Below are 22148 nucleotides of genomic sequence, written 5' to 3'. Positions count from 1 at the left end.
AAATTAGAAAGCAGTAATTATCAATAAGTACTTAGCATTAGTTAAAAAACAGGAAAGTGGATGAGAAGGGACCTGATAATAAAGGAATAGAAGCAGACTAAATCCGTAGTCCAATATCTGATAAGTGTAACAACATAAATTATTAGGGGAAGTGATTTAACAAGGACAACTAAGAAAATTGGAAAGGGGTTTGGCAAAAAAACTCAAACTCTTGTAATAGATATCTCAGTGTGATTAAAATGCATTTTAAATGCATTTATATCATCGCACCATAAATAAATTAGAAGAGAATGACTGAGATACTTTTCACAACTATTGTAGCAAAAGACAGAATTCTGGCCAAACAATAAACAGAAATCATGAAAAATAGTATAATAAAATAGTAAAAATACATAATTTTGACTACATAATATTTAAGTGGCAGTATCAGAGTTGACCCTGAAGTCAAAAATATCTGGAATGTAACATACTAAGCAATCTTGAGTAAACCACTTACCCTATAAGACACAATTATCTAAACTTATATAGCATAGATGGGTAGTTAAATGGTGCAATTTATAGAGTGCTAGGCCTAGAATCAGAACTCATCTTTTGGGGTTCAAATATGACCTATGACACTTATAATTGTGTGACCCTTAACTCTGTTTTGTTTCATCTGACAAATGAATTGAAGAAGGATAAGGCAAGCCATTCTAGTATTTTTACCAATAAAACCTAAATGGGGTTAACGAGTCAGGCATGAATGAGAACAACTAAATGACAGCAACAACAACATGCATTTGAAGTTGCTGAACAGTATTGATGAAGCTCCTCTCTGGAAGTTCCCTATATTCTATTCCTATCCTAAAATTAAAAAGATTATGTACAAAAAGGATCAGTAAAGCTTTTGTTAATAAATATAAATTATGTTATTTTTATTACAACCTTTCAATTTATTTTGTAAAAATTCTATGAAGTTCTTAATTTAATTGGAATAAAATTTGAACCAAGATAATTAATGAGTAGACGGCATTATTAAAAAAACATGGAATATGGAACAAAATTCAGTAAAAAACAAAGACTTATTATATACAATTCAAGATAGTTCATATATGATAAATCTCTTCTGGAAGTAAATATGAAAAAACCCTATTCCATTCAAAACAACTCATCATTTTTTTCTATACCTATATGATTTTATATTATTTGTACTCTCATGTTAGAAGAGAAGAAAGGGAAGGGAATAAACATTTTTCAAATACTTACTATTAATGTGTTGTGTACTTTTCTAAATGCTTTAAAATGATTTCTCATCAAGCATATACCAAAGTGGGTGCTGTAATAATTCCCATTTTATAGATGAAGAAACAGACAAACAAATTAAGTAACTTGCCCAGGGTCCACAGCTACTAAGTGTCAATAGACATAGATATCAACTCAGGATTTCCTGACTCCAGGTCCAAAGGTAGATCCCATTGTAACATCTAGTACCACTTAGCTACATCTAGAAGACTATTTAGTAATACATCTTTCTGATCTGCTTCATCATAAGAAAAAGAAAATAACAGCAGACCTTATAAGCAGAGGATGGCAACTAAATACTTGTCTGCTTTTTTTTTTCCCACGAATTAGCTAGGATGCAGATGGTTCATAATTTCACCTGATGATGCAGGATTTCAGTTCTGTGGCTTCCCAAAGTATATCTAAGATTAATAAAAGAAGCTAAATATTAAAATGATATATAAGTAATTGTATGTATGTATATGAAATTGTGCTAGTTAAAAAATTTTACTATTTAAACTCTTGCTGTCTACAGTATGGATTATTCAGTAACTGACTTGAAATTTCTCTTTACTACTTTACTTTACAAATTAACTACATTCAAGAGAGTCTGTGGCACAGAAGATAAAGAGTTGCCCTTTTAGGCATGAAGACCTAGATTAGGTTCGAATCCTGTTTCTAATATATAAAATAGCAATATAAAACCTGGGCGAGTCATTTAATTTCTCAGTGTTCTAAGTAGTTCTATATGATCAATGTTCTTTATTCTTATTCTCTTGAGGTAATTAAGGTTAAGTGACTTGCCCAGGGTCACCCAGCTAGTGAGTGTCTGAGCTTGGAGTTTATGGATTCTCGGATAAATCTTTTGCCAAAGAACATGATTGGGAAAAAATATATCCACATATTATAAACATATATTATATACATTTATGTATATAATATTTATGTATATGGGAGTATGTATGTATACATACTTCATTCTCAAACATTATTCTGAGAAGGTTCACCAACTTCATCAGACTGGCAAAGGAGTCCATGACACAGAAAAATTTAAAAGCCCCTCCTTTAAATCTGTAAACTGAGGAGATAGTGCTAACCTGCATGGAGGTTTCCTCATTTGGGAATTTCTAAGATCTGGGACCTTTCTCTATTCACCAAACAACCACTAAGCTAGATACTAGAGTAAATTTTCAAAAAGCTACAAACCTTTCTTGCAGCTTTAAGCATTTATAACAATAACTAGCATTTTCATAATGCTTTAAGTCTCATAGAGTATTTTATGTCATTACATTTGATCCTCAAAAAACCCCTTAAGCGCTATTATTAACATTATTTTACAAAAGGCAAAGTTAGTCTGAGAGAGATTGACTTGCCCAGGGACATGTTGGAGGCAGGATTTGAACTCAGGTCTTTCTGACTCTAAGTTAACACCCTATCTACTCTGTTACCTATCTGCCTAAATAATAATACTTAGCATCTATATAGATCTTCAAGTTCTGTAAAGTGCTATACATATGGTATTGCATTTTTTATTGACACCAACTCCATGAGTTGGTACTATTAGTATCCTCAACAGAAGTACCTGAATAGCTCTGAATTTTATAATCATTTATCTTCAAGAAACTTAAACTATCCTATATGTATGTATATATGTAAGTAGATACATATATGTATTATATGTATGTATTATACACATATGTATTATATGTTTTATATACACAATGCACATACATGTATAAAATATAGATATAGATATAAAATGCATCCCTAAAAAGATTTTTAAAAACTCTTAGCCCATTGGAAAAAATACTAAGACAAATCTGGTACCCATAGAAATCTTCTAAATTAAGAGAAGAATGTTGATAATTAAACATGATTGGGACCAAATTTCCCTCCCAAATTTCAGAATTTTCATATCAGAAACATTTCAAGATATGGGAAATATTTATAACTTGAATTTGATATGTAGCATTCTCTCTTAGAATAGCTGATTCAGTTAAACAAAGTTAACGATTTAGGATTAACTAGACTCTGGTATAAATTAAAGATGACTTTATGCCATAATGTCACTTAGGATCTTACAAATCAAATTTGGTCACTTCCCCCTACCCAATTCCATTTTATAGATGAGAAAACTGAAGTCTCAGGGAGATAGGAATAGGATTTGAGATCCCATATTCTTACTCCAGTCCCATAGATCTCTCTCCTCTTTTACCCAATCTCTTGTTTCCAAATACTGAATGCTGTTTTAGAATTTTTTCTTCTCTTTCATTACCCATTCTTTTGTAAGGAAAGATGCAAATATGTTTTCTGTATTTCTGGTACTAGTTATATCCTGGGTATCCAATCATTACCAGCAAATTCCTGGAGAGACTAATTATTATTTTTTGATAATGTAGAAATAACTTCACCAAGTTAATGGAAGTCCTAAATTGTTAAGAATGTGGGGGTTGTAGTTACCAAAAAAGTTATTCTCAGAAGAAAAATCAGAGGGGAATTTAATAATAATAATAATAGGAATAATAACTATTATTATAACTCATATTTATGTAACTCATTAATGTTTACAGAATGCTTTATATGTATTTTCTCATTTGATCTTCACAACAGTTCTTGAAAGGTAGATGCAATTATCTCCATTTTGTAGGAGAGGAAACTGAGGTAAATAGGAGTTAAATAACTTGTCCAGGGTTACTGCTATTAAGTGTTTGAGTGAGACTTCACACTTAGGACTTCTTGATTCCAGGTCCAAAACCTTTGCCAATGCCACCTGGCTGCTTCAATGTTGAGAATGTAGCCGGTGTTTTACCCATTTCTATTCCTTTGGATTGACTTTTAAACTGGATCTTTTGGGTCTCTGTTGGGCAATTCTCTAAAATCACAAGTCTCAGAGAAGGTGATGATGGTCATGAAATGGTGGAAGCAGGTTACTATGGAGCACTTAGATCTTGGTTGGACTCAAGGACACCAGGGTCAGCCATTGTGTCTGCATGCCAGTTGTCCTGCCTTTTGTCTTGCCACTAGTCTTCTTTAACTCAGGAAGAGAGAGTGAGGTTGATAACTTTGTGCAACTCTGCCTCACTGAAATCCAATTCACAGGCAAGTCAAGACATCATCTGTGACATCATTGGTCCAATTTGAAATCAAAGAATAAACCTAGTTATCTGGAGGCAGCTAGGTGTCAGAGGACAGAGCATAGGGCCTGGAGCCTGGAAGACCTGAGTTCATGGCTTAGCTGTATGATCCTAGACAAGTCACTTACCTTTTGTTTGCCTTAATTTACTGGAGAAGGAAATGGCAAACCAATTCAGTATCTTTGCCAAGAAAACCCCATATGGTGTTGCAAAGAGTTGGAAAGGACTGAACAATACCACCTAGTTATTTACATGGTGTCTCCTCCTCTTCATTAAAAAAGAAGAGTTGATTTCCTTTCTGTGTATGACATAGTAAGCATAACCAGCTGGTGTTGCACTGAATAGAAAGCTGAACTGATAGATTTGAGAGCAAATCTGGTTCAGATACTTACTAACTGTGTAATCCTGGGTAAGTCAGTTAAATGGCTATTTGCCTCAGTTTTTCCATTTGTTAAAAAAGGGGGGGGGATTGAAAAGACCCTCCAAGGTTATGAGGATTTAATGAGATTTGTAAAGAGTGTGTAGCAAAGTTTCTAGCTCACAATAAGCTTTACAAAAAAGTTTGTTCTCTTCCCTTTTTAAAATAAATACATATAATATGCAAGCTTCAGTCCCTTTCTTTCATTTCCCAGCTTCTCTCCTGTGGAAATAGGATGGAATTGTCAGTCAGAAAACAAGAGCCATATTGCAAATGACAACAGGGTCCCTTAGAGTCCATATGTCTGAGGAGAAATGACAAAGTCCTTATCACGACTACTGCCTGCGTCAGTACAGAAAAAAAACAAACAAGATATGTCTTCTTTAAGAACATTACTCTTATTTTCTCAGAGATGAGCACAGGACAGGACCTGTGATTTCAATGATAGAGGGATCTCCTGATAAGGAAATGCCTTCCACCACTAAAGGCTGGCAAGTCTTTGCAACTTAAAATCTTAGTTGCCTGGGGCCTTGAGAGGTAATGTGATTTGTGTTGAGTCACACATCCAGTATGTGTTTAAGGCAGAATCTAAGCCTAGGTCTTCCTGAATCCAAGATCTATTCTTTATCCATTTCACTATAATTGCTTTTTATGAATATACTAATTAATATAATGTTTAATTATTTTAATTAGAACTAATTGATTAAAATAGTATTATATTATAATAATATAAAATATGCTTAAGGAACTCCCAGAGATATACATTAAGTATATAGGAATAGGTATAAAATACACAAGTTCTGAAGTATCTCCCTATCCAATCTTGCATCTCCAATTTATAAACATCTTAAATTCAATGTATCTAAAATTGAACTTATGATTATTATGAGGTTCACATCCTCAACTCATTCTCATCCTCCATGTCCAGTCACATTTATATCTTCATAACCTGTTAATATCATCACTTTTCATGGATTCAGCTATCATCTCAAAGCAGGTAATTCCCTAATAAATACACTCAGCACTGACCTTTCTCCTGAGTTCCAGTCTTTTATCTCCAACTACCTGTAAGATATCTCAAACTATTCTTTCAAATTCAACATGTCCAAAACTAAACTTATCTTTCCCTACTCCAAGCTTCTTTCCCCTCTTATTCTATACTTTCCTATAATCATAAAGGGTACTGTCATTCTGACCATCATCCTATCTTGACTATCCTCAACTCTTTACTCTCTTTTATTTTCCCATATCCATTTAGTTGACAAATCCTGTTATTTAAACCTTCATAACATCTCTCACGTAGAACCCCTTCTCTCCTCTGACACTGCTACCACCCTGGGGTAGGCCCTCATTACCTAAGTCTCCCCATGTCAATATCTTTATCTATATATCTATATATCTATCTATATCTATCCATATCATCTCTATCTCTATCTCTACATCTAAATCTACATCTACATCTATCTATATGTCCTTTACTCAGCCATCAAATTGATCTTCCTAGAACACGTCTGACCATATCCCCCTACCCCAACTCCATTCAATGAACTCCAGTAACTCCCTGTAACTTCCAGGATCAAATATAGAATTCTCTGTTTGATCTAACTTTTCTTACCTTTCCAATAATGTTGTACTTTATTCCCTTCTAGGTATTCTTCCAGTGATACTGGTTTCCTTACTGTCCCTTGAACACTATACTCCATGTATGAAGAATAGTCCTTATCTATGTTCCTAATTTCTCTGCCTTCCTTCAAATCTCATTTAAAATCCCACCTTTTCAATCAATCTTTCCTAGTCCTCCTTAATCTTTGTGCCTGCCTTCATAAACCATATTTCCCCATGTATAAGATAAATCCTTTTTTGAAAAGTTTGGGGTCTAAAAAACTGGGAGCATTTTATTCAGTGGATGTAAATTTTTTTACTTGCATTTCCTGCTTTCTTCACACTTCTTGTCTTTGTGCTCATCGTTTCGTATTTGTCATCGGTGTATTGGTTATGTTTTGTCACATTCTGCCCAGAAATGACTCAGAAAAGATTTTTGAACAGTGCTGAATTCAAGTTCAAAGTGATCCAGTTTTCGAAAGTGAATGGAAATAGTGCTACTGATCCTAAGTTTGATTTTCCTCCAACTGAGAAAACAATCCGAGACTGGCTATGGGAAGAAGAAACTGAACTGAAAACTCCACAGTAGAAGGCAATGAGAGGCAAGTCAGCCAAATGGCCTGAATTAGAAGAGGGGATTAAAGATATGGATTGAAGAGCAAAGGGCAATTGGAATTCCTGTGTCCACAAAGATGGTTCAGCAGGAGGCAAGAAGAAAAAGAACTGAATTTCAAAGGACACAATTCAGGTTCATAAAAGGGAATGTGTCCACACACCAGACTTGCTCAAAATATGTCTGAAAGCTATGAGCAGGTCCTTCAATTTCATGAACAATAAAACTTGAGTTCAATAACTTTATGTAATACTTTTTTTTCAAATTTTTCAAATTTGGGGCCCCAAATTTAAGTGCATCTTATACATGGGAGCATCTTATACATGGGGAAATATGGTACTAATCTTAATTCATCCTTTAGATACTTTAATATCTAAATTCATATATAGTTGTTCATATATAGTTGTTTTCATATTGCTTTTCCCCAATAGACTTTATAACCTTCTTGAGAGCAAGGACCTTCTTTTGCTCTTTTTGTATCCCCCAACCCTTAGTAAAATGACTGGCAAATAGTAGGTGCTTAATAAATGCTTATACACTTTCAAGTCAACAAAATTAGCTTCATTTTGTTAGACTTCTTGATAGTTTTTTAATTGTATGCATACATTGCTTAGTGGTGAGGGTGGGGGTGGAAGAGATCTGTGGCTTGTCTTGTTGTTTTAAGAAAATGGAACTGCAAACCAGATTTATCAGTTCAATTGCTCTGCTGGGTGCCCTGCCAGGAGTTTTTGTTTCACTTCCTGAAAAAAAAAACCCAGACCATTTTTCTCTAAAATTACATTCTCCCCTCCCCCCAAATTTATGTATTTTATTCACTTTTTAACATCTAAAAATACCCTCCCCCAGATACCATTAATTATTAAAATTTTCTAAACTGGGTGGTCTAGCCAATTGATTTTTAAAATTTTAAAATAACAGAAAAATCACATTGAATAATACCACATTTCTAAGACCTCTAAATCCAAGTTGAAAAGTTCAGGCTGATTAATTCCTGACTTTGGTAAAGACTTGTTGATTTTGGCCCAGTTTGGTGGGATTTTTGATCATTAACACATAAAAGATTTCTTGAAGGATTACTGTTTTAAAGAGACTTTTAACTAAATCATACTCTCAAGAAAAAGGAAAGTCATTTCAGTTTCTTCATATTATTCACTGACCAAGGGAGACTAGCCTCAAATATCTATAACTCTTATCTCTAAAGAGCTGGACTTTCAAACTGATGGACTTCTCACTCATTTGAGTTGTCTCAAACAACTTTATTAGAGTCTTAGCTCTTTCTTTAATCTAAATGCACATTTAAAAAAAAACCCTGAAATTTCCTTATTGGGAATTCAATAGAGAAGGATAAAGGTTTTATGCATTGGCCAGAGGAAATACACTCCAGAAAAGTAGGGACATTGTTAGGAGAAGAGGAAGGACTGGACTTTTGCTCTTATAAGCCTGAACATGCCTTGACAGTCAATGTCCCAAATACTTGGAACCCACTTCCTCCTACCTTTAAGATATTTCAAATATCTTTCCTGCCAATTCCCTCCCTCCCAAAAGGGAGGACTTGGGATATATATATATATATTTTCATTGATATATTTTTAATATTTATGCTGATTATATTTTTAGATGTATTAGTTCTTTCCCCCATTATTAGAATGTAAGCTCACTGAGAGCAGGTGTAGTTCTTTGTACTTGTAACTCCATTTGCTAGCAGAGTGTGTTCCACAAAACAACCACTTAATAAACACTTGATTGATTTATTGAGAAAGGGAACAATAACTTTCCTTAAACATCGGGGAGAGATGTTGGGCAATTGACAGAAGAGAAATCACTTTTTAGATGAGCTAGTTCAACTAATTTTTTTCTATCTCTAAACCTCTGAACTCTTCAGAGTTTACACAATACTACTGTTCAGTTTTGCTTCTTTTACATTTGGCATCTCACTCCTGTGCTATAGCCAAAAAATACATTGCTGTAGTTTGGTTTCATGGGACATAAAAAGAGCCATGTTGCACATTCCTCATCTCATTTTCTTTCTTCACAAGACTTCCTGTGCATAGGAAATGGGGGAGGGAACAGAGGGATTATTGCTCATTTGTCATCCAACATTTAGCAGCAGAAGGCAACAGGACAGTCCTGTTAGAATTGCCTTTTCTAGGGACAACTTGTTAAATGAAACTAACACGGTAGCTGTGAAATAGTGGGATTTTCTAATTATGAATACTTTTCCCTCTGCCTATAGGTAAACTTGGTATTTATAATTTTAGAGACATATGATGATACTTCCCCCAAATTTTTAGTCATAGGGAAGAACAACAGGACTAAAAGAAGGTATATGAAATTCCATAAATTTAGATCAGAACCAGTTCTACTTGAGTTATAATCCTGGAAAGTTCAAATTGATTTATCAGTATTCCTAACCTGAAGGATTTCAAGGAATAGGGTTAATTTTGGTATGTTTCTGCATGCTCTTAAGTAACTTTCTGTGCCTCAGTTTCTTCATCTGCAGAATGAGGGGGTTAGGCTAGCAGATTTTAAAGTTACTTCCAGCCTTATAATTTCTATCTATCCAACATCAAATTAGGTGCTGTGGAGAATAGAGAAGAAACATGAGACGATCCTTGTCTTCTATAATCCTACAGTTTGATTAGAGAGACAATTCTACCACAGTCAGAACATAATAGCAAACAATATTTTCCAGTAATTGGCCCTAGGAACTAATTTATTCACTTCATCCTAACAGGGATTATCAAAATAAGGAATGAGACTACAGTACCTTGCAGTCACAGCCAATGGGTTTCTTGCACTCCTCGCATATGTTGGAATACAGGTTCTCAAAGCACTTCACACAGTAGGGATCCTCTTCTCTCAGGATATATTTCTTTCCAAACAGGGATTCATTGCAATGGTGGCAATCAAAGCGCTCAGTCATTTTGTCACCTTGGTTTCCAGCAATCTGTCAAAAGGAAAAAATTCAAAGCCCCATTTAATGCTTCTTTGTCACTAGGCACTCTTCAGAATCAAGCTGAGTGGCACTGGGATCAGTTTCATCCAAGTGATATTCTATTTCCACTTGGTGAATAATTTCACATTGGCTAGTTTAAATAACAAACTTTCATTTACTATATTAGTGTGCAAGGAAAAAAGATATCAACCTTTTCCCCTTTAGTGGATGGTTTTCCCCAACAAATTATAGTCTAAAATCTATTTTTCTTTACTCACTGCTTTATATGACCATATCAATTTGAGAGAAAAATTAAACTCTTGACCAGGTTTCTTTAACCTCTCTGGCTTTTTAAATATGATTTAAATATGTAACATCATCATAAATCAATTTTTCCCCTTATCCCTTCTCCTGAAATAGACAGGCAGGAACTTAAAACAATATGTTCATTTCTATTAAAAGATTTTCCATGAGCTACTTTTCATGATTCACAAGTTTAAATGTTAAGAAACAGCAGTGGTAGGGCATCAGGGGATAAAATGGGCACAGTATCCTCCACTGTGAGGTTGCATTAGGAGATACATGAGTAAAAGAGAAATGATTCAAAAGTGCTTCATTTGTCACAATTTTTTAAAAAAAGAAACCCTATTCAGCTTCATGGGCATTACTGGAGCAGAATGAAGGAAAAGGGTTCTCTTCCAAAACACAAAGATGATTGTACAGTTCCAAAAGCACTGACCTCGAACAGTGGCACTGACAGGCAATACGGAGCTCATTTCAAAGAGAAGTAAGTATGAGTCTCCGTGCTTTGGCAATATGACAGTCATGGTGAATTTTTCCAGAATGAGTGTATGCTGTGCCTGACTACTGAGGAGGTGGGGTGATGGGGAGTGGGGGTGGAGAATATTTTTCACTATCTCAAATAAACCTATTAGAATTTTTTTTCCGTGGATTTATGGATACTAAGTCAAGATTTATAGATTGTTGGAGCTAGAAGAGACTTTGGATATTACCTAATTGTTTTAGAGAAGTGAAAACCGAGAAAAGGTAATTTATATAAATTGCCCAACTAATTAGGAGTAGAGATGGGAATCACAGAATCACAGAACTTGAAGGGACTTGAGAGGCTATCTAATCTGTCATATACAGATAAGGAACAAAGCTTCTGTAACTTGCCTAATTCCCATAAAACATTAAACAGCAGAACCAGGAATCGAACCCAGATTTCCTGAATCATAGGTCAGAACTCCTTCCAAGTATTTATTGCATCATGACTGGTACTACTTGGCGAGGAAATTTTTTCCATTGTATTAATAATCCTTGGTACAGCCTTTTCCTAGGAGTGCACATGTGTGCTCCTTTTTCTTTTACAAACAAGAGGAATGGTTAATTTACTAACAGCAAAAGGAAGTAGGTTGGACACTGTCACATGTGACAAGCTGTATGTTAAGACTCCTTGAATGAACAACATTCTGTAAATGGAAAATGGTCAAGAATATGAACATTAAAGGAAAATCTGCTTATAATTACTGAAACTTTGATTCTGAATCTGAAGCAAAAAAATCAATATATTGATTTGTGCCATATAGCTGAGTAAAGTTCTAAAGGATACCTAATAACTGACTTTTGTTTTACTTAAAACTTATTAAGGTGACAAGAAAGATACAAAATTAAAAATAAAATATTGCACAGCTTGTCATGACAGCCTGTGGGATAGAAGGACTAACTCACTGCTATTGTGTGCTTGAGAGCTTCGATAGCCATAAGCAAAAAAAGCTGCCATCTTCTTTTTGTGCATTCATTCTGAATCACTTTTGAATTTATAGGATACTGTTCTTTCAGGGAACCTAGGCATACAGTTAGACACATGGAGTATTGTCCATCCCACTTAATCTTTCTTCCTGGAGTCAAAGAAAACATTGTTTGAGCATTCTTGGGATAGTATCAATGTGGACCTTGAGCATTTAAGTCATTCTTCTGAAACCCATTGTGTAAAGATCCTTTGTACCTCTGCCATCTTGCCCCGCAGTGATTTTTCTGGCAAGGAATTTAATACGTTCCTTTAAGTCAACAGTTATTGGCAAAGTCAACACCCATCAGGTATTTTCTTGTAACAGCTGACAACAGCTTTTCCAATATGTGTTTCTTTCAAGGGAAGACTGAAACTAATTGTAGGTAAGAAGGTCTATACAACCCCCCCCAATATATGTACGTACATATATGTGGGTATATAAATATATGTATATACATACATATTTATACATGCACACATACACAAATTAAAGAATGGCGGTTTGTTCAGAAATGGAAGCAGCAAAAGGAGATGAGGAACGCACATAAATTTCCAATGAACATGAAAAGAGGGGATGATGTTCAAACTACAATAATGAAATGTGGTAGTAGTAGTAGTGTACAGTAGAAATAAAAGCTCCTTGAAGGCAATAGCTGTGAGTTTCATTTTTGTTTTCTTTCTTTGCCTTAGTATACTTTGTATGCAGAAGTTTGCCTTGGATGAAGGAGGGTTTAATAAACTTGGTTTTCAATAAATCACATATCCTCATCTAAGAAAGGGGATGAATACTCTATATCAACATATCTACTATTAATGAAGGTGATTAAATCTTTGCATACTACCTTTTCTGTGATCTTGAGTAGGAGGATTTTTAATTTCTTCCCTTCAAGATAACATTCAACTTACACTGTATATAGCTTTTATGTACATGATTGTTGACATATTGTTTTCTCCATTAGAAAGTTAGCTTTTTGAGGTTAGGGAGCATCTTTCTGTGGTTATTTGTATCCCTAGAAGTTAGCCCAGTATCTGGCAAAAAAGAAATACTTAATTGTGATCCCTGATCTCAAACCCATTGACATGGGACTTTCTTCTCCTTGCTGGAGATAAATCTTTTACCCTACATGAAGGGAGGGGTAGAATTGGTGAGTAAAAGAGCTCCAGTCTCTTCCAGTCTTCTATGGGACTCCCCAAAGGATAGTTTCTTTCAAGTCTCCCCAAACTTAGAGTCTACTTTAAGTTTTTAGATGCTTCTGATGCTACTGATTTCCAATCTTGAGAGAGATGGAAGAAATCTTCTCCACTTCAGGAAATACAGGTCTGTATTTCTAGGTTGCTGCTCTAGATACTTTGGGAAGTTTCTCCTTGGGTGAGAACAGGAACTCTCTTGATTGAGCTTTTATCTAACTCATAAAGGGAGAGTTCATTCAGGTAGTATTGTCTGGTATATATTCTCTTTCTGGCACACCTTTTCTGATTTCTTTTTTGTTAAGATTTGGATAAATGGGTTTCTTTGCTATTCTCTATTTGTTCAGAACTAGTGTGGAACTAGTACTTGGTGGGAAGGTTTCTTCTCCCCACTTATCCCCAATAATAATACCAAAGCAATACAAAGGTAGAGTGAACTCAATCATATGCCATAAACTAATAATATTAAGGGAGTAGATAGCTATACTTTTAGCCTGTTACTTCTCTCTTTTTCAGGGGAAGAGAGTGACCTCTTGCCCTAATCTCCTGCTTCTCTTCCTGGCAGGAAGGAAAGGCTGTAATGGAGAAGTGTGGAAAGAGAAGAAGCTAGAGATGTTTATTCTGCTTCCCTTCACATCACACTATAGGAGCTCTTATCGCAGGTAGACCTTACCCTATAAGTGATGCCACTCTTGCTTTATAATAAATGCATGTTGACTGACTAACTGATCCTGAGAAGATCTAACTTTTTATCCTAACTTCCCCTATCTCTTATCACTAATTCTAGGCATTAAAATGACAGGTAATAATGTTGTTAAGGAACTATATGCTCCTACAGGCTAACCCCCAATCTTGAATTCCTAAGTTAGGTCTAGGGGGGAAGTAACTATTTCTATATTCAAGGCATGTTTTGAGTCCATAGTATTAAAACTATAGTCCCCATCCATGTGCTTACTTTTTTTAGTAAGCTAGTATATACAGTTGGTTCAAAGCAAAATTATTTACCAAATTATCATCATAAAAAAGGAAGTTACAAAATATTTTCCCCATAAAACTGGTCAGTACTCTCTTATATATGTGGAGGGGGAGCAGGGCAGAAGAGAAGCTCATCTATGTGGCTCAATGGATATAGGTCTGAAATCAGGAAGACTCAACTTCCTGAGTTAAAATCTGACCTCAGATACTTACTAGCTACATGAACGTGGAGAAATCACTTAACCCTGTTAGCCTCAGTTTTCTCATTGTATAATATGTCAGAGAAGGAAATGGCAAATCACACCAGTATCTTTGCCAAGAAAACCCTAAATGGGGTCTTCAAGGGTCAGGTATGACAGAAAACAACTGAACAACAAATATGTATATGTATAAGTATGTGTGAATATATATGATATAAACATACACACATATCTTTGTATTATATTTATATTCATTCAGGAGAAGTATTGGGTCCAAACATAAGAGTGTATTAGTAGGTGTAGCTAGGTGGTACAGCAGATAGAGCACCAGCCCTGGAGTCAGGAGTAACTGAGTTCAAATCCAAACCTCATGCACTTAACAATTATCTAGCTGTGTGGCCTTGGGCAAGCCACTTAACCCCATAGGCTTGCAAAAACTAAAAAAAACAGAGTGTACTAGTAGAGAGGTGTTCACATAGAAAATATATGTAGTCCCGACAAATCACACTTCTGGCCATGCAGGGTCCCAAAGTCCTTTCTCTTTTAGAGGCATCCTCTTGTTGCTCCCCCTGTTCCTTCTATTGGATGAATGCTGGATGTGAAAATGTCATGATTGATAGAAGGGACTAGGGAGGGAGAGCGATTCCTCCAAGAGGTGAGGATAATTCCCTTTCAAGAGCTGAGGTTTTCCATAACTGACCCTCTCTCTCTTTCCCTTTTTTTTTGGAATTCTTTATTTTTTAATTTATTCAATAACTACAGCAAATAGTTTGAGTTTGCTGACCAAATAAATTTATCATTGCTAAAATGGCCTATAAATCAAAGTAAATATTTGAGGGGAAAACACACACAGACACATACACATGAAACTGACTGCAGCTCAAAAAGCCTAAAAGGGAACAATGGAAACAGGAAGTAAATGGTCAGTGAGTAAATGGGAAATAGATTCTACTCTCCATAGATGTCCTTTGTGGATGAGAAAGGGAAGGGAAATGCTGGGGCTAGTCCTTTATATGTCTCACCAGTCTAGAACTAGCATTTTTACTTGCTTGTCCTCATGCTGTTCTCAGCTCATACATCCTTCCAGAAGATCATCTTAGCGTCTCAATCTTGATTTTCCACAAAGCATTTGAGATAACTATCATTTCTTTGTATTTTGGTAAGATAGTTTTACTGGCTTCCCTTTATGCTGCTACACAGTATACTGTCTTTAAGAAGTTCATTAAGGTTCAAGGAACTGACTCTCTTCTTAATCATTATAGCTCACATTCCTCACAGCTGTCTCCTATATTAATTGTCTTCTTAGAAAGTATATCTTGGTTTTTAAAAGATCTCTGGGAACTTTGACTGATACCTCTAATTCTATGAAACTTGGTTAAAGAATTTCTTCACATCATTTAAAAAGGTAACAGAATTGACAAAAATGCCTTTTTTGCACTTTTAAGATGAGAACTCTCTGTTGTCTTTCTTAGTTGACCCTTATTTTCTCTAATTGCATCAAGAGATCTGGGGTTGTCTTGATCACCTTCCTCATACTACATATAATTTGAAAAGGTGGGGTTATCACCCTATGGAAGGAAATAATACATATATATATATATATATATATATATATATATATATATATGTATATATATGTATATTCTGTCCACTTTGCTTTATGTCTTCTCTAAGAAGCAACAACAACAACTTTGAGGCCAGCTAAGGATTTGTAGATAAAGATGGCTGTTAAACTTATTTCATTAGTAGAAAGGACTCTTTTGAGGAAACTTTACCAAAGCATTAAGAGGCTGTGTCTTGCTTAAAGTCACATAGTCAGTATGTATCGTAGGCAGATCTTGAGTCCAAATTTTCCTGACTTCAAAGTCAACTCTCTAGTCACTACACCATGTCTCTCACAGAGTTAAATGGTAAATATATTGGACTTTAGAGCAAATGAACACCATTTCTGATGAAGTACATGTTAAGATCTTCATTATTTGATAAAGTCATTCTTTAGTAGTGTAACATTTATATATTACTATATACTGTTCTTTATATTTCACTTAATCCTTATAATGACCATATAAGATAGGCAGGACATGAATTTTTACATTCATTTTACAGAGATTTTTATGGGCTTAAGGAAAGTTATGGCTTGGCTAAAACCATATATCTGGCTTGGGAAACAGTCAGAGGGAGGTTACTCCAGTAACTCCTTGTTGCTTTTGGATATAATACAGAGTCCTTAGATACTTGGTAACTAAAGCCCTTACTATTATAGCTCCTGCCTATTGTATATTACTTTTTTAATCTATGTTCTAGCCAAATTAGCCTCATTGCTCTTCTCTAACATGCCAACCTCTTACCCAATGTCAGTTGGATGAAATCTAATTAGTAGATTTAGAAAATTAGAACTTATGTCCTCTGATTCCTACTCCAGTGAACTTTCCCCTGAAGTAGGTTTTCTATTTTAATAGAATTCTATTGAACACACACACACACATCTTCCATTTGGGGGTTAGATATTCTACAGACTAATGGAAGACCTAAGAGTTCCTTCCTTGACTTCTAAACAATTTTAAACTAATTCTATCTTTCCTTTTCAAAGTGATACTAAACTGAAGAGAAATATTTTTCTTGTCCCTGCCCATACTCCAAATGATCCATGGATTTAAAACTTATAAAACTCAGTCTTAAACAGGCTTTTGTTTATTTTGAGCCTTGCACCCAGTTTCCATCTCCCCCAACTTCATATTTCCTTTAGACAGTCTTAAAAGATAAGACTTGGACAAATGAGATGAAGGAGAGACAAAACTAGTTTTAGGGAGTCTTTCTTTTTATTGCAGTATAATGTACTTAGGAATAGTGCACTCTCATTTACATAGGACACCTGAGTTTTCATGTCCTTTTTGAAGTATGGGAGGCTAACCACTTATCTTTCCTGCCTATTACTTAACTCAGAGCAATGTGGAAAGGATTAAGCAATGAAGACTCAGAACTACAAGGATATAGGTATATCATACATACATGAGGTGTGACTACTGCAATGTTATTTCATTGACTCCAATCCAAAGTACGAATTCCCACACTGAACAGACTTTATAAGGATTGAATTATGCACTGATGTCATTTCCCAGAACTCTTAGAATACTTCTGAACAACCAGGGTACGTAGGGGTTATCCTATTTACCTTCCATCTGTATTTTAAGATTCAGCATGTGACTATTCCTCCTGGGTACTCAACCAATGAAGTTGCTAAATAACAATACAGAATACCAGCTACCCACCCAGCTAAAAAAACTCACAATCAGCAAACAGCTTTTAAGTGTAGCCCCTACAGCTTGCGCTACATGTAATTTAAAGCTACTTTACTTTAACTACCTACTATATGGACTAACACCTTTGGATATGGGGAGGCTTATAAGTAGCCTCTCTTTTCTTTCCCTCTGCCTTTCCAAATAAAAGGTAAATATATTTATAGACGGTGACTTAGTTTCATTGATTGAATGAAATTGGATGAATAAATCTAGTTAGTCAAGACCAGAAGAACTCAGGTCCTCTGATTCTTACTCCAGTAAACTGTCTCCAGCACAGGGAATTCTATTGAACACATACACATCTTCCAATATTAGGTTTTACAGTCTACAGGCCAACAAGACACCTTAAGATTTGTCCTATTCAAGTTTGAAACTCAAAAATCACAAAATTATGGAAGAGAAGGAAAAGAGGAGAGGGAAGTAAAGAAGAAGGGAGAAGACTGAGAACTAAAAGGTAGAGGGAAGAAAAGGGGGACAGAAGAGCAATAGATTCAGGGCAAAGGAGAAGATAAAAACAGGAAATTCATGCCTATAGTTCTATAGCAATAGTTACATTTTTAACATTTTAATTTATATTTTTTATTTAAGCAGAAAATAAACCATTGTTACTGCTTTATATTTATTTTAAGAACATAAACAAGAATGGATTCCAGGGATCCATCTGGAATAATATTAGGAACAGTGAAACACTTCCCATTCTCATTCAGTGGTGGATTAAAATCTTTTGGTCATTCCTATCAAGTATTGATTAAAACCCTACTATATTTCATGCATTGCAATGATGCTGGACATCCAAAGACAAAAATGAAAGAGTTTGAAAAATGAAAGAGTTTGGGAGCAGCTAGGTAGCACAGTGGATAGAGCACTGGCCCTGGAGTCAGAAGGAGCTGAGTACAAATGCAGCCCCAGACACTTGATGCTTACTAACTGTGTGACCTTGGACAAATCACTTACCCTATTGCCTCACCATGAAAAAAAAGGTCCTGCTCTCATGGAACATGCATTCTATCTAATTCATCAAGACACTGTACCTTTTCTCATGGTTTGTAAAATTAAAAAAAAAATAAAAAACTAAACAAATAAATATCAGGGTAACTCGGTCAATGCCAGGCCTGGAGTAAGGAAGAACTGAATTAAAATCTGTTTTCAGACATTAGCTGTGTGACCTTAGATGAGTCGCTTAACCTGTATGCCTCATGTTCATTATCTATAAAACAGAGATATTAAGAACACCTTCTTCTCAGGGTTCTTATGAAGATCAAATGAGATAATAATTGTAAAACACTTAACACCTAGTACATAATAAGAGCAATATAAACATTAATTGTTATTTAATAAACAAATATGGTAGTCAGGACCCTGGAGTTCATATGTACAGAAAACTCTATTAAGGAAACAACTATTTTTGATTGGTGACTTTCTTGCAATTTATAACCTTTCAGAAAATTTCTTTCAAGTGCAGTTTGGTATCATATTAAATCACACCTTTTTTTTTAAGGAAAATAATGCTTTTAAAGTGAAAAAGCCCCACAGCATAAATTCATTTCTAAGTTATATTTTTAACATTTTAATTTATATTTTTATTTAAGCAGAAAATAAACCATTGTTACTGCTTTATATTTATTTTAAGAAAGGCCTTGTAAAGTCTGAAATGAAAATTAAAAAGAAACTACTATAAGTTGAAAGAAGCTGTAAAAAATAATGTAAGATAATCAATGTAGACAAGAAGACAGCTTACATTACAAATGATGAAGACCTAGGGAGATTAAATAACTTGTCTAAAGTCACAAAAGTAGGAAGAATCAGAGACAGAATTTGAACCCAGGCTTCCTGCCTCTAGAGCCAGCTCTTCCCACTCAGATGAATTTGAGAAAAACCAAATAAGTGAACTAAAACATCATCATATAGATGTTTGTTATTATTGGCCTAATTTACTCGTCACCAAACAATGATTGGTACATAGTTCAAAATCTGGAGAACCCTGAGCTAGATGTGTGTGAGAATTGTCTACAAATGTGCATTTCAAAAGCAAAAACCCTTTTACAATATTATGGATAATTTCTTCCTTTTTGGATCATTTAATCATGAAGAGATTTATAATATCTTTAATATTAATGAATAGGAAGAGGGATTGAACCTGGTTTAACTAGGGGTAGTTCCATTAGATGGTACTATGAATAGAGCACCAGGAGTCAGTAGGACCTGAGTTCAAATACGATCTCAGTCATTTACTCGTTGTGTGACCCTGGGCAAGTCACTTAAAATCTGTCTCAGTTTCCTCATCTGTAAAATGAAATGGAGAAGGAAATGGCAAATCACTTCAGTATCTTTGCCAAGAAAACCCCAAATGAGGTCAAAAAGAGTCAGACAGGACTGAAAACAACTGAACAACAACAGCAACAAGGAAAGGGAACTAACAATGAAGAACCTTGGCACTTTGTCTTTACAGACAGTCTTAGAGACTAATAGTCTCACACAGCTGCTGAGAGCACTCAGAGGTTAAGTGCCTGTATGTTCAGGGTCACACAGCTTTTATGTGTCAGAGATAGATCTTAAATGGATGTCTTCCAGGATCTGAGACTGACTCACATTTTTAACATATGTGCTATGAGAATGAATTATTGTTTGCATATTACTATTTTATATAAATGCATAAAATTTATCTGTATTCTGCTCCAAATGGAAATGAATGACAGAGAATGACAAAGCCAGAGCTACGATTCACATGGTATTGCATGGAAACGAAAGGTTTAAACTCTATTGGGGCAGTAAATAGAGCACTAGCCCTGGAGGAAGGAAAACCTGAGTTCAAATCCAGCCTCAGATTCATCCTAGTTATATGACCCTTGGGAAGTCACTTTAAACCTCATTTTCCTCATCTGAAAATGGGGATAATTTAGCACCTACCTTTCAGGATTGTTATGAGGATCAAATGAGATAGTAATTGTATAGCATGTACACAAGTACTATATAAATGTTAACAATTATTATTAAGGGCTCTTAAGCATGAGCCTTGTATGCCTCCTGGGAGAATCTATCTCTGCTCTCATTTCTAATAGATTTTTGGCTAAGATCAGTAGCTGGGTGGGGGCTTCCTAAAATGAGGTTGTCTCAGCCTGATTGTTGAATTGAATCCTATCTGATGTTTTCACAACCTTATTCTGCAAAGTTCTCTAAGGATTTGGGGCCTTGATTTATAAACTTAGACCTGGCTTTTCCCTGCCTTATACCTGAATTTGATATTTCTCTGTTTAGAATCTCTAACTCAGACATTAATCATATTCAATTAGTTATATTCAAGTCATAGGCATCTTATTGTAGCAAAATGGAAAGAGTGTCAGAGGACCTGGGTTCAAATACTGATTTTGCAATTTGGATCATGGATTTATAGCTGAAAAGCTATGTGATATTGAGCCTCTGTTTCTTCATTTACAGAACTTTAGACTCTATTATTTTTTGAATGTTAGAATCAAGTATTTATGATGGCATTTTCTAAACAAAGTTTATCAACTATTAGTAATTGACTAGTCCTCTAATAGATTGATGCTAATCAGATTTGTCTCTTAACTTTGGACTACCTTGCTCCAGAATCCCACTATATAACTCTCATTATTCACTAAATGACCAGGAGGCTAGTGGAGATCAGACAAGAATGAGATTTAGGGTAACTTTGTTGTTTGGTTGAATAGTCATATCTGACTCTTTGTGATCCCATTTGGAGTTTTCATAGCAAAGATACTAGAGTGATATGCCATTTTATTCTTCATTAGGTTAAGTAGAAGCCCCATTAAGTAATCATAACCACCTGGTTTAATCTTTCAATTCCTCATTGCACGAAGCCCACCCATATTAGGTTAGCTACTTAAGTGCCTAATGCCCCTTTGCCAAAACTTGGAATGTTCCCTATCAATTTATATGTAACAGGATTCATTTCTTAAGAAAACACTTAAATGTCTCATAATTAAGGATATTTGTATCTGGATCCAGTAAATGAGTCATTAATGTTGACTTAAGAAGCTTTTCTCTCTTCTCTCAGCCCATTTATGTAGTAAGGGATGAAATATTACCTTTACTCTCATTTCCTAACTCTCTTCAAATGAATGGACATTAGAAGCATTTTTTTTTTTTGTAAATAAGTATCAGGGAAGAGAGGGTGTAAATGATTTTGTATTTCCTCTAGTGCCACACAGAGTTTTTCTTTCTAATAAATAGCTGCTGAATGAATCACCAAAATGTAAATTTGTTTTACATGAGACACTTCCTTCAATTCTTTTAGGATGAGATTTCATCCCTGTGGGCATTATTTCTACCAATGCATACTCCTTTTCTCCTTAGTATCTATGGCCAAAAATATTCATTACTCATAATTCATCATTTGTCAATGCTTAGGTGATCTTGGAACTTAGTTTCATTTCATTTATGGACTTTACCAATTTAGAACTCCACAATGTGCACTCTAAACATTATAGCCTTTGAGGAATCAAGGTCACTCTTTTCACCATAGACTAACCAACAGTCAGGAGTATCTTGGGTCATGTCTCAGCTCTGGTAAATTCTTGCAATGTGACCATATGGCAATTAACTCTCAGTGAACCTAGGCAGGTATTCCTCATATAAGATGGCTAGTGTTGAAAAGTCCTATTTCAAAGAATGAAACATAACATATTTAGACTAAGTTCCCTCCATTTAGGTTGTAGTAAGTTAGTTGAAGCTTCATGGTTTTCCACAGGGA

At 35.0% G+C, this 22148-nt stretch overlaps 1 protein-coding gene across 4 annotated transcripts in view; it reads right to left on the bottom strand.

The window, feature by feature from the left end:
• FHL2 (four and a half LIM domains 2) overlaps window positions 1-22148 on the bottom strand; it is a 97869-nt gene that overhangs the window by 29874 nt on the left and 45847 nt on the right. For all 4 annotated transcript variants that reach the window (XM_074192187.1, XM_074192186.1, XM_074192189.1 and 1 more), the window contains one exon: window positions 9795-9974. In XM_074192187.1, the coding sequence (XP_074048288.1) occupies window positions 9795-9950 (156 nt within the window). In that variant the 5' untranslated portion in view covers window positions 9951-9974. The remainder of the gene's footprint in view (window positions 1-9794; window positions 9975-22148) is intronic.

This window comes from Macrotis lagotis, chromosome 6 (genome assembly GCF_037893015.1).
Source record: "Macrotis lagotis isolate mMagLag1 chromosome 6, bilby.v1.9.chrom.fasta, whole genome shotgun sequence".
In the NCBI taxonomy this organism is placed as follows: domain Eukaryota; kingdom Metazoa; phylum Chordata; class Mammalia; order Peramelemorphia; family Peramelidae; genus Macrotis; species Macrotis lagotis.
The sequence above is the reverse complement of the archived record's forward strand: the minus strand, read 5'-3'. Positions and strand labels throughout refer to the sequence as shown.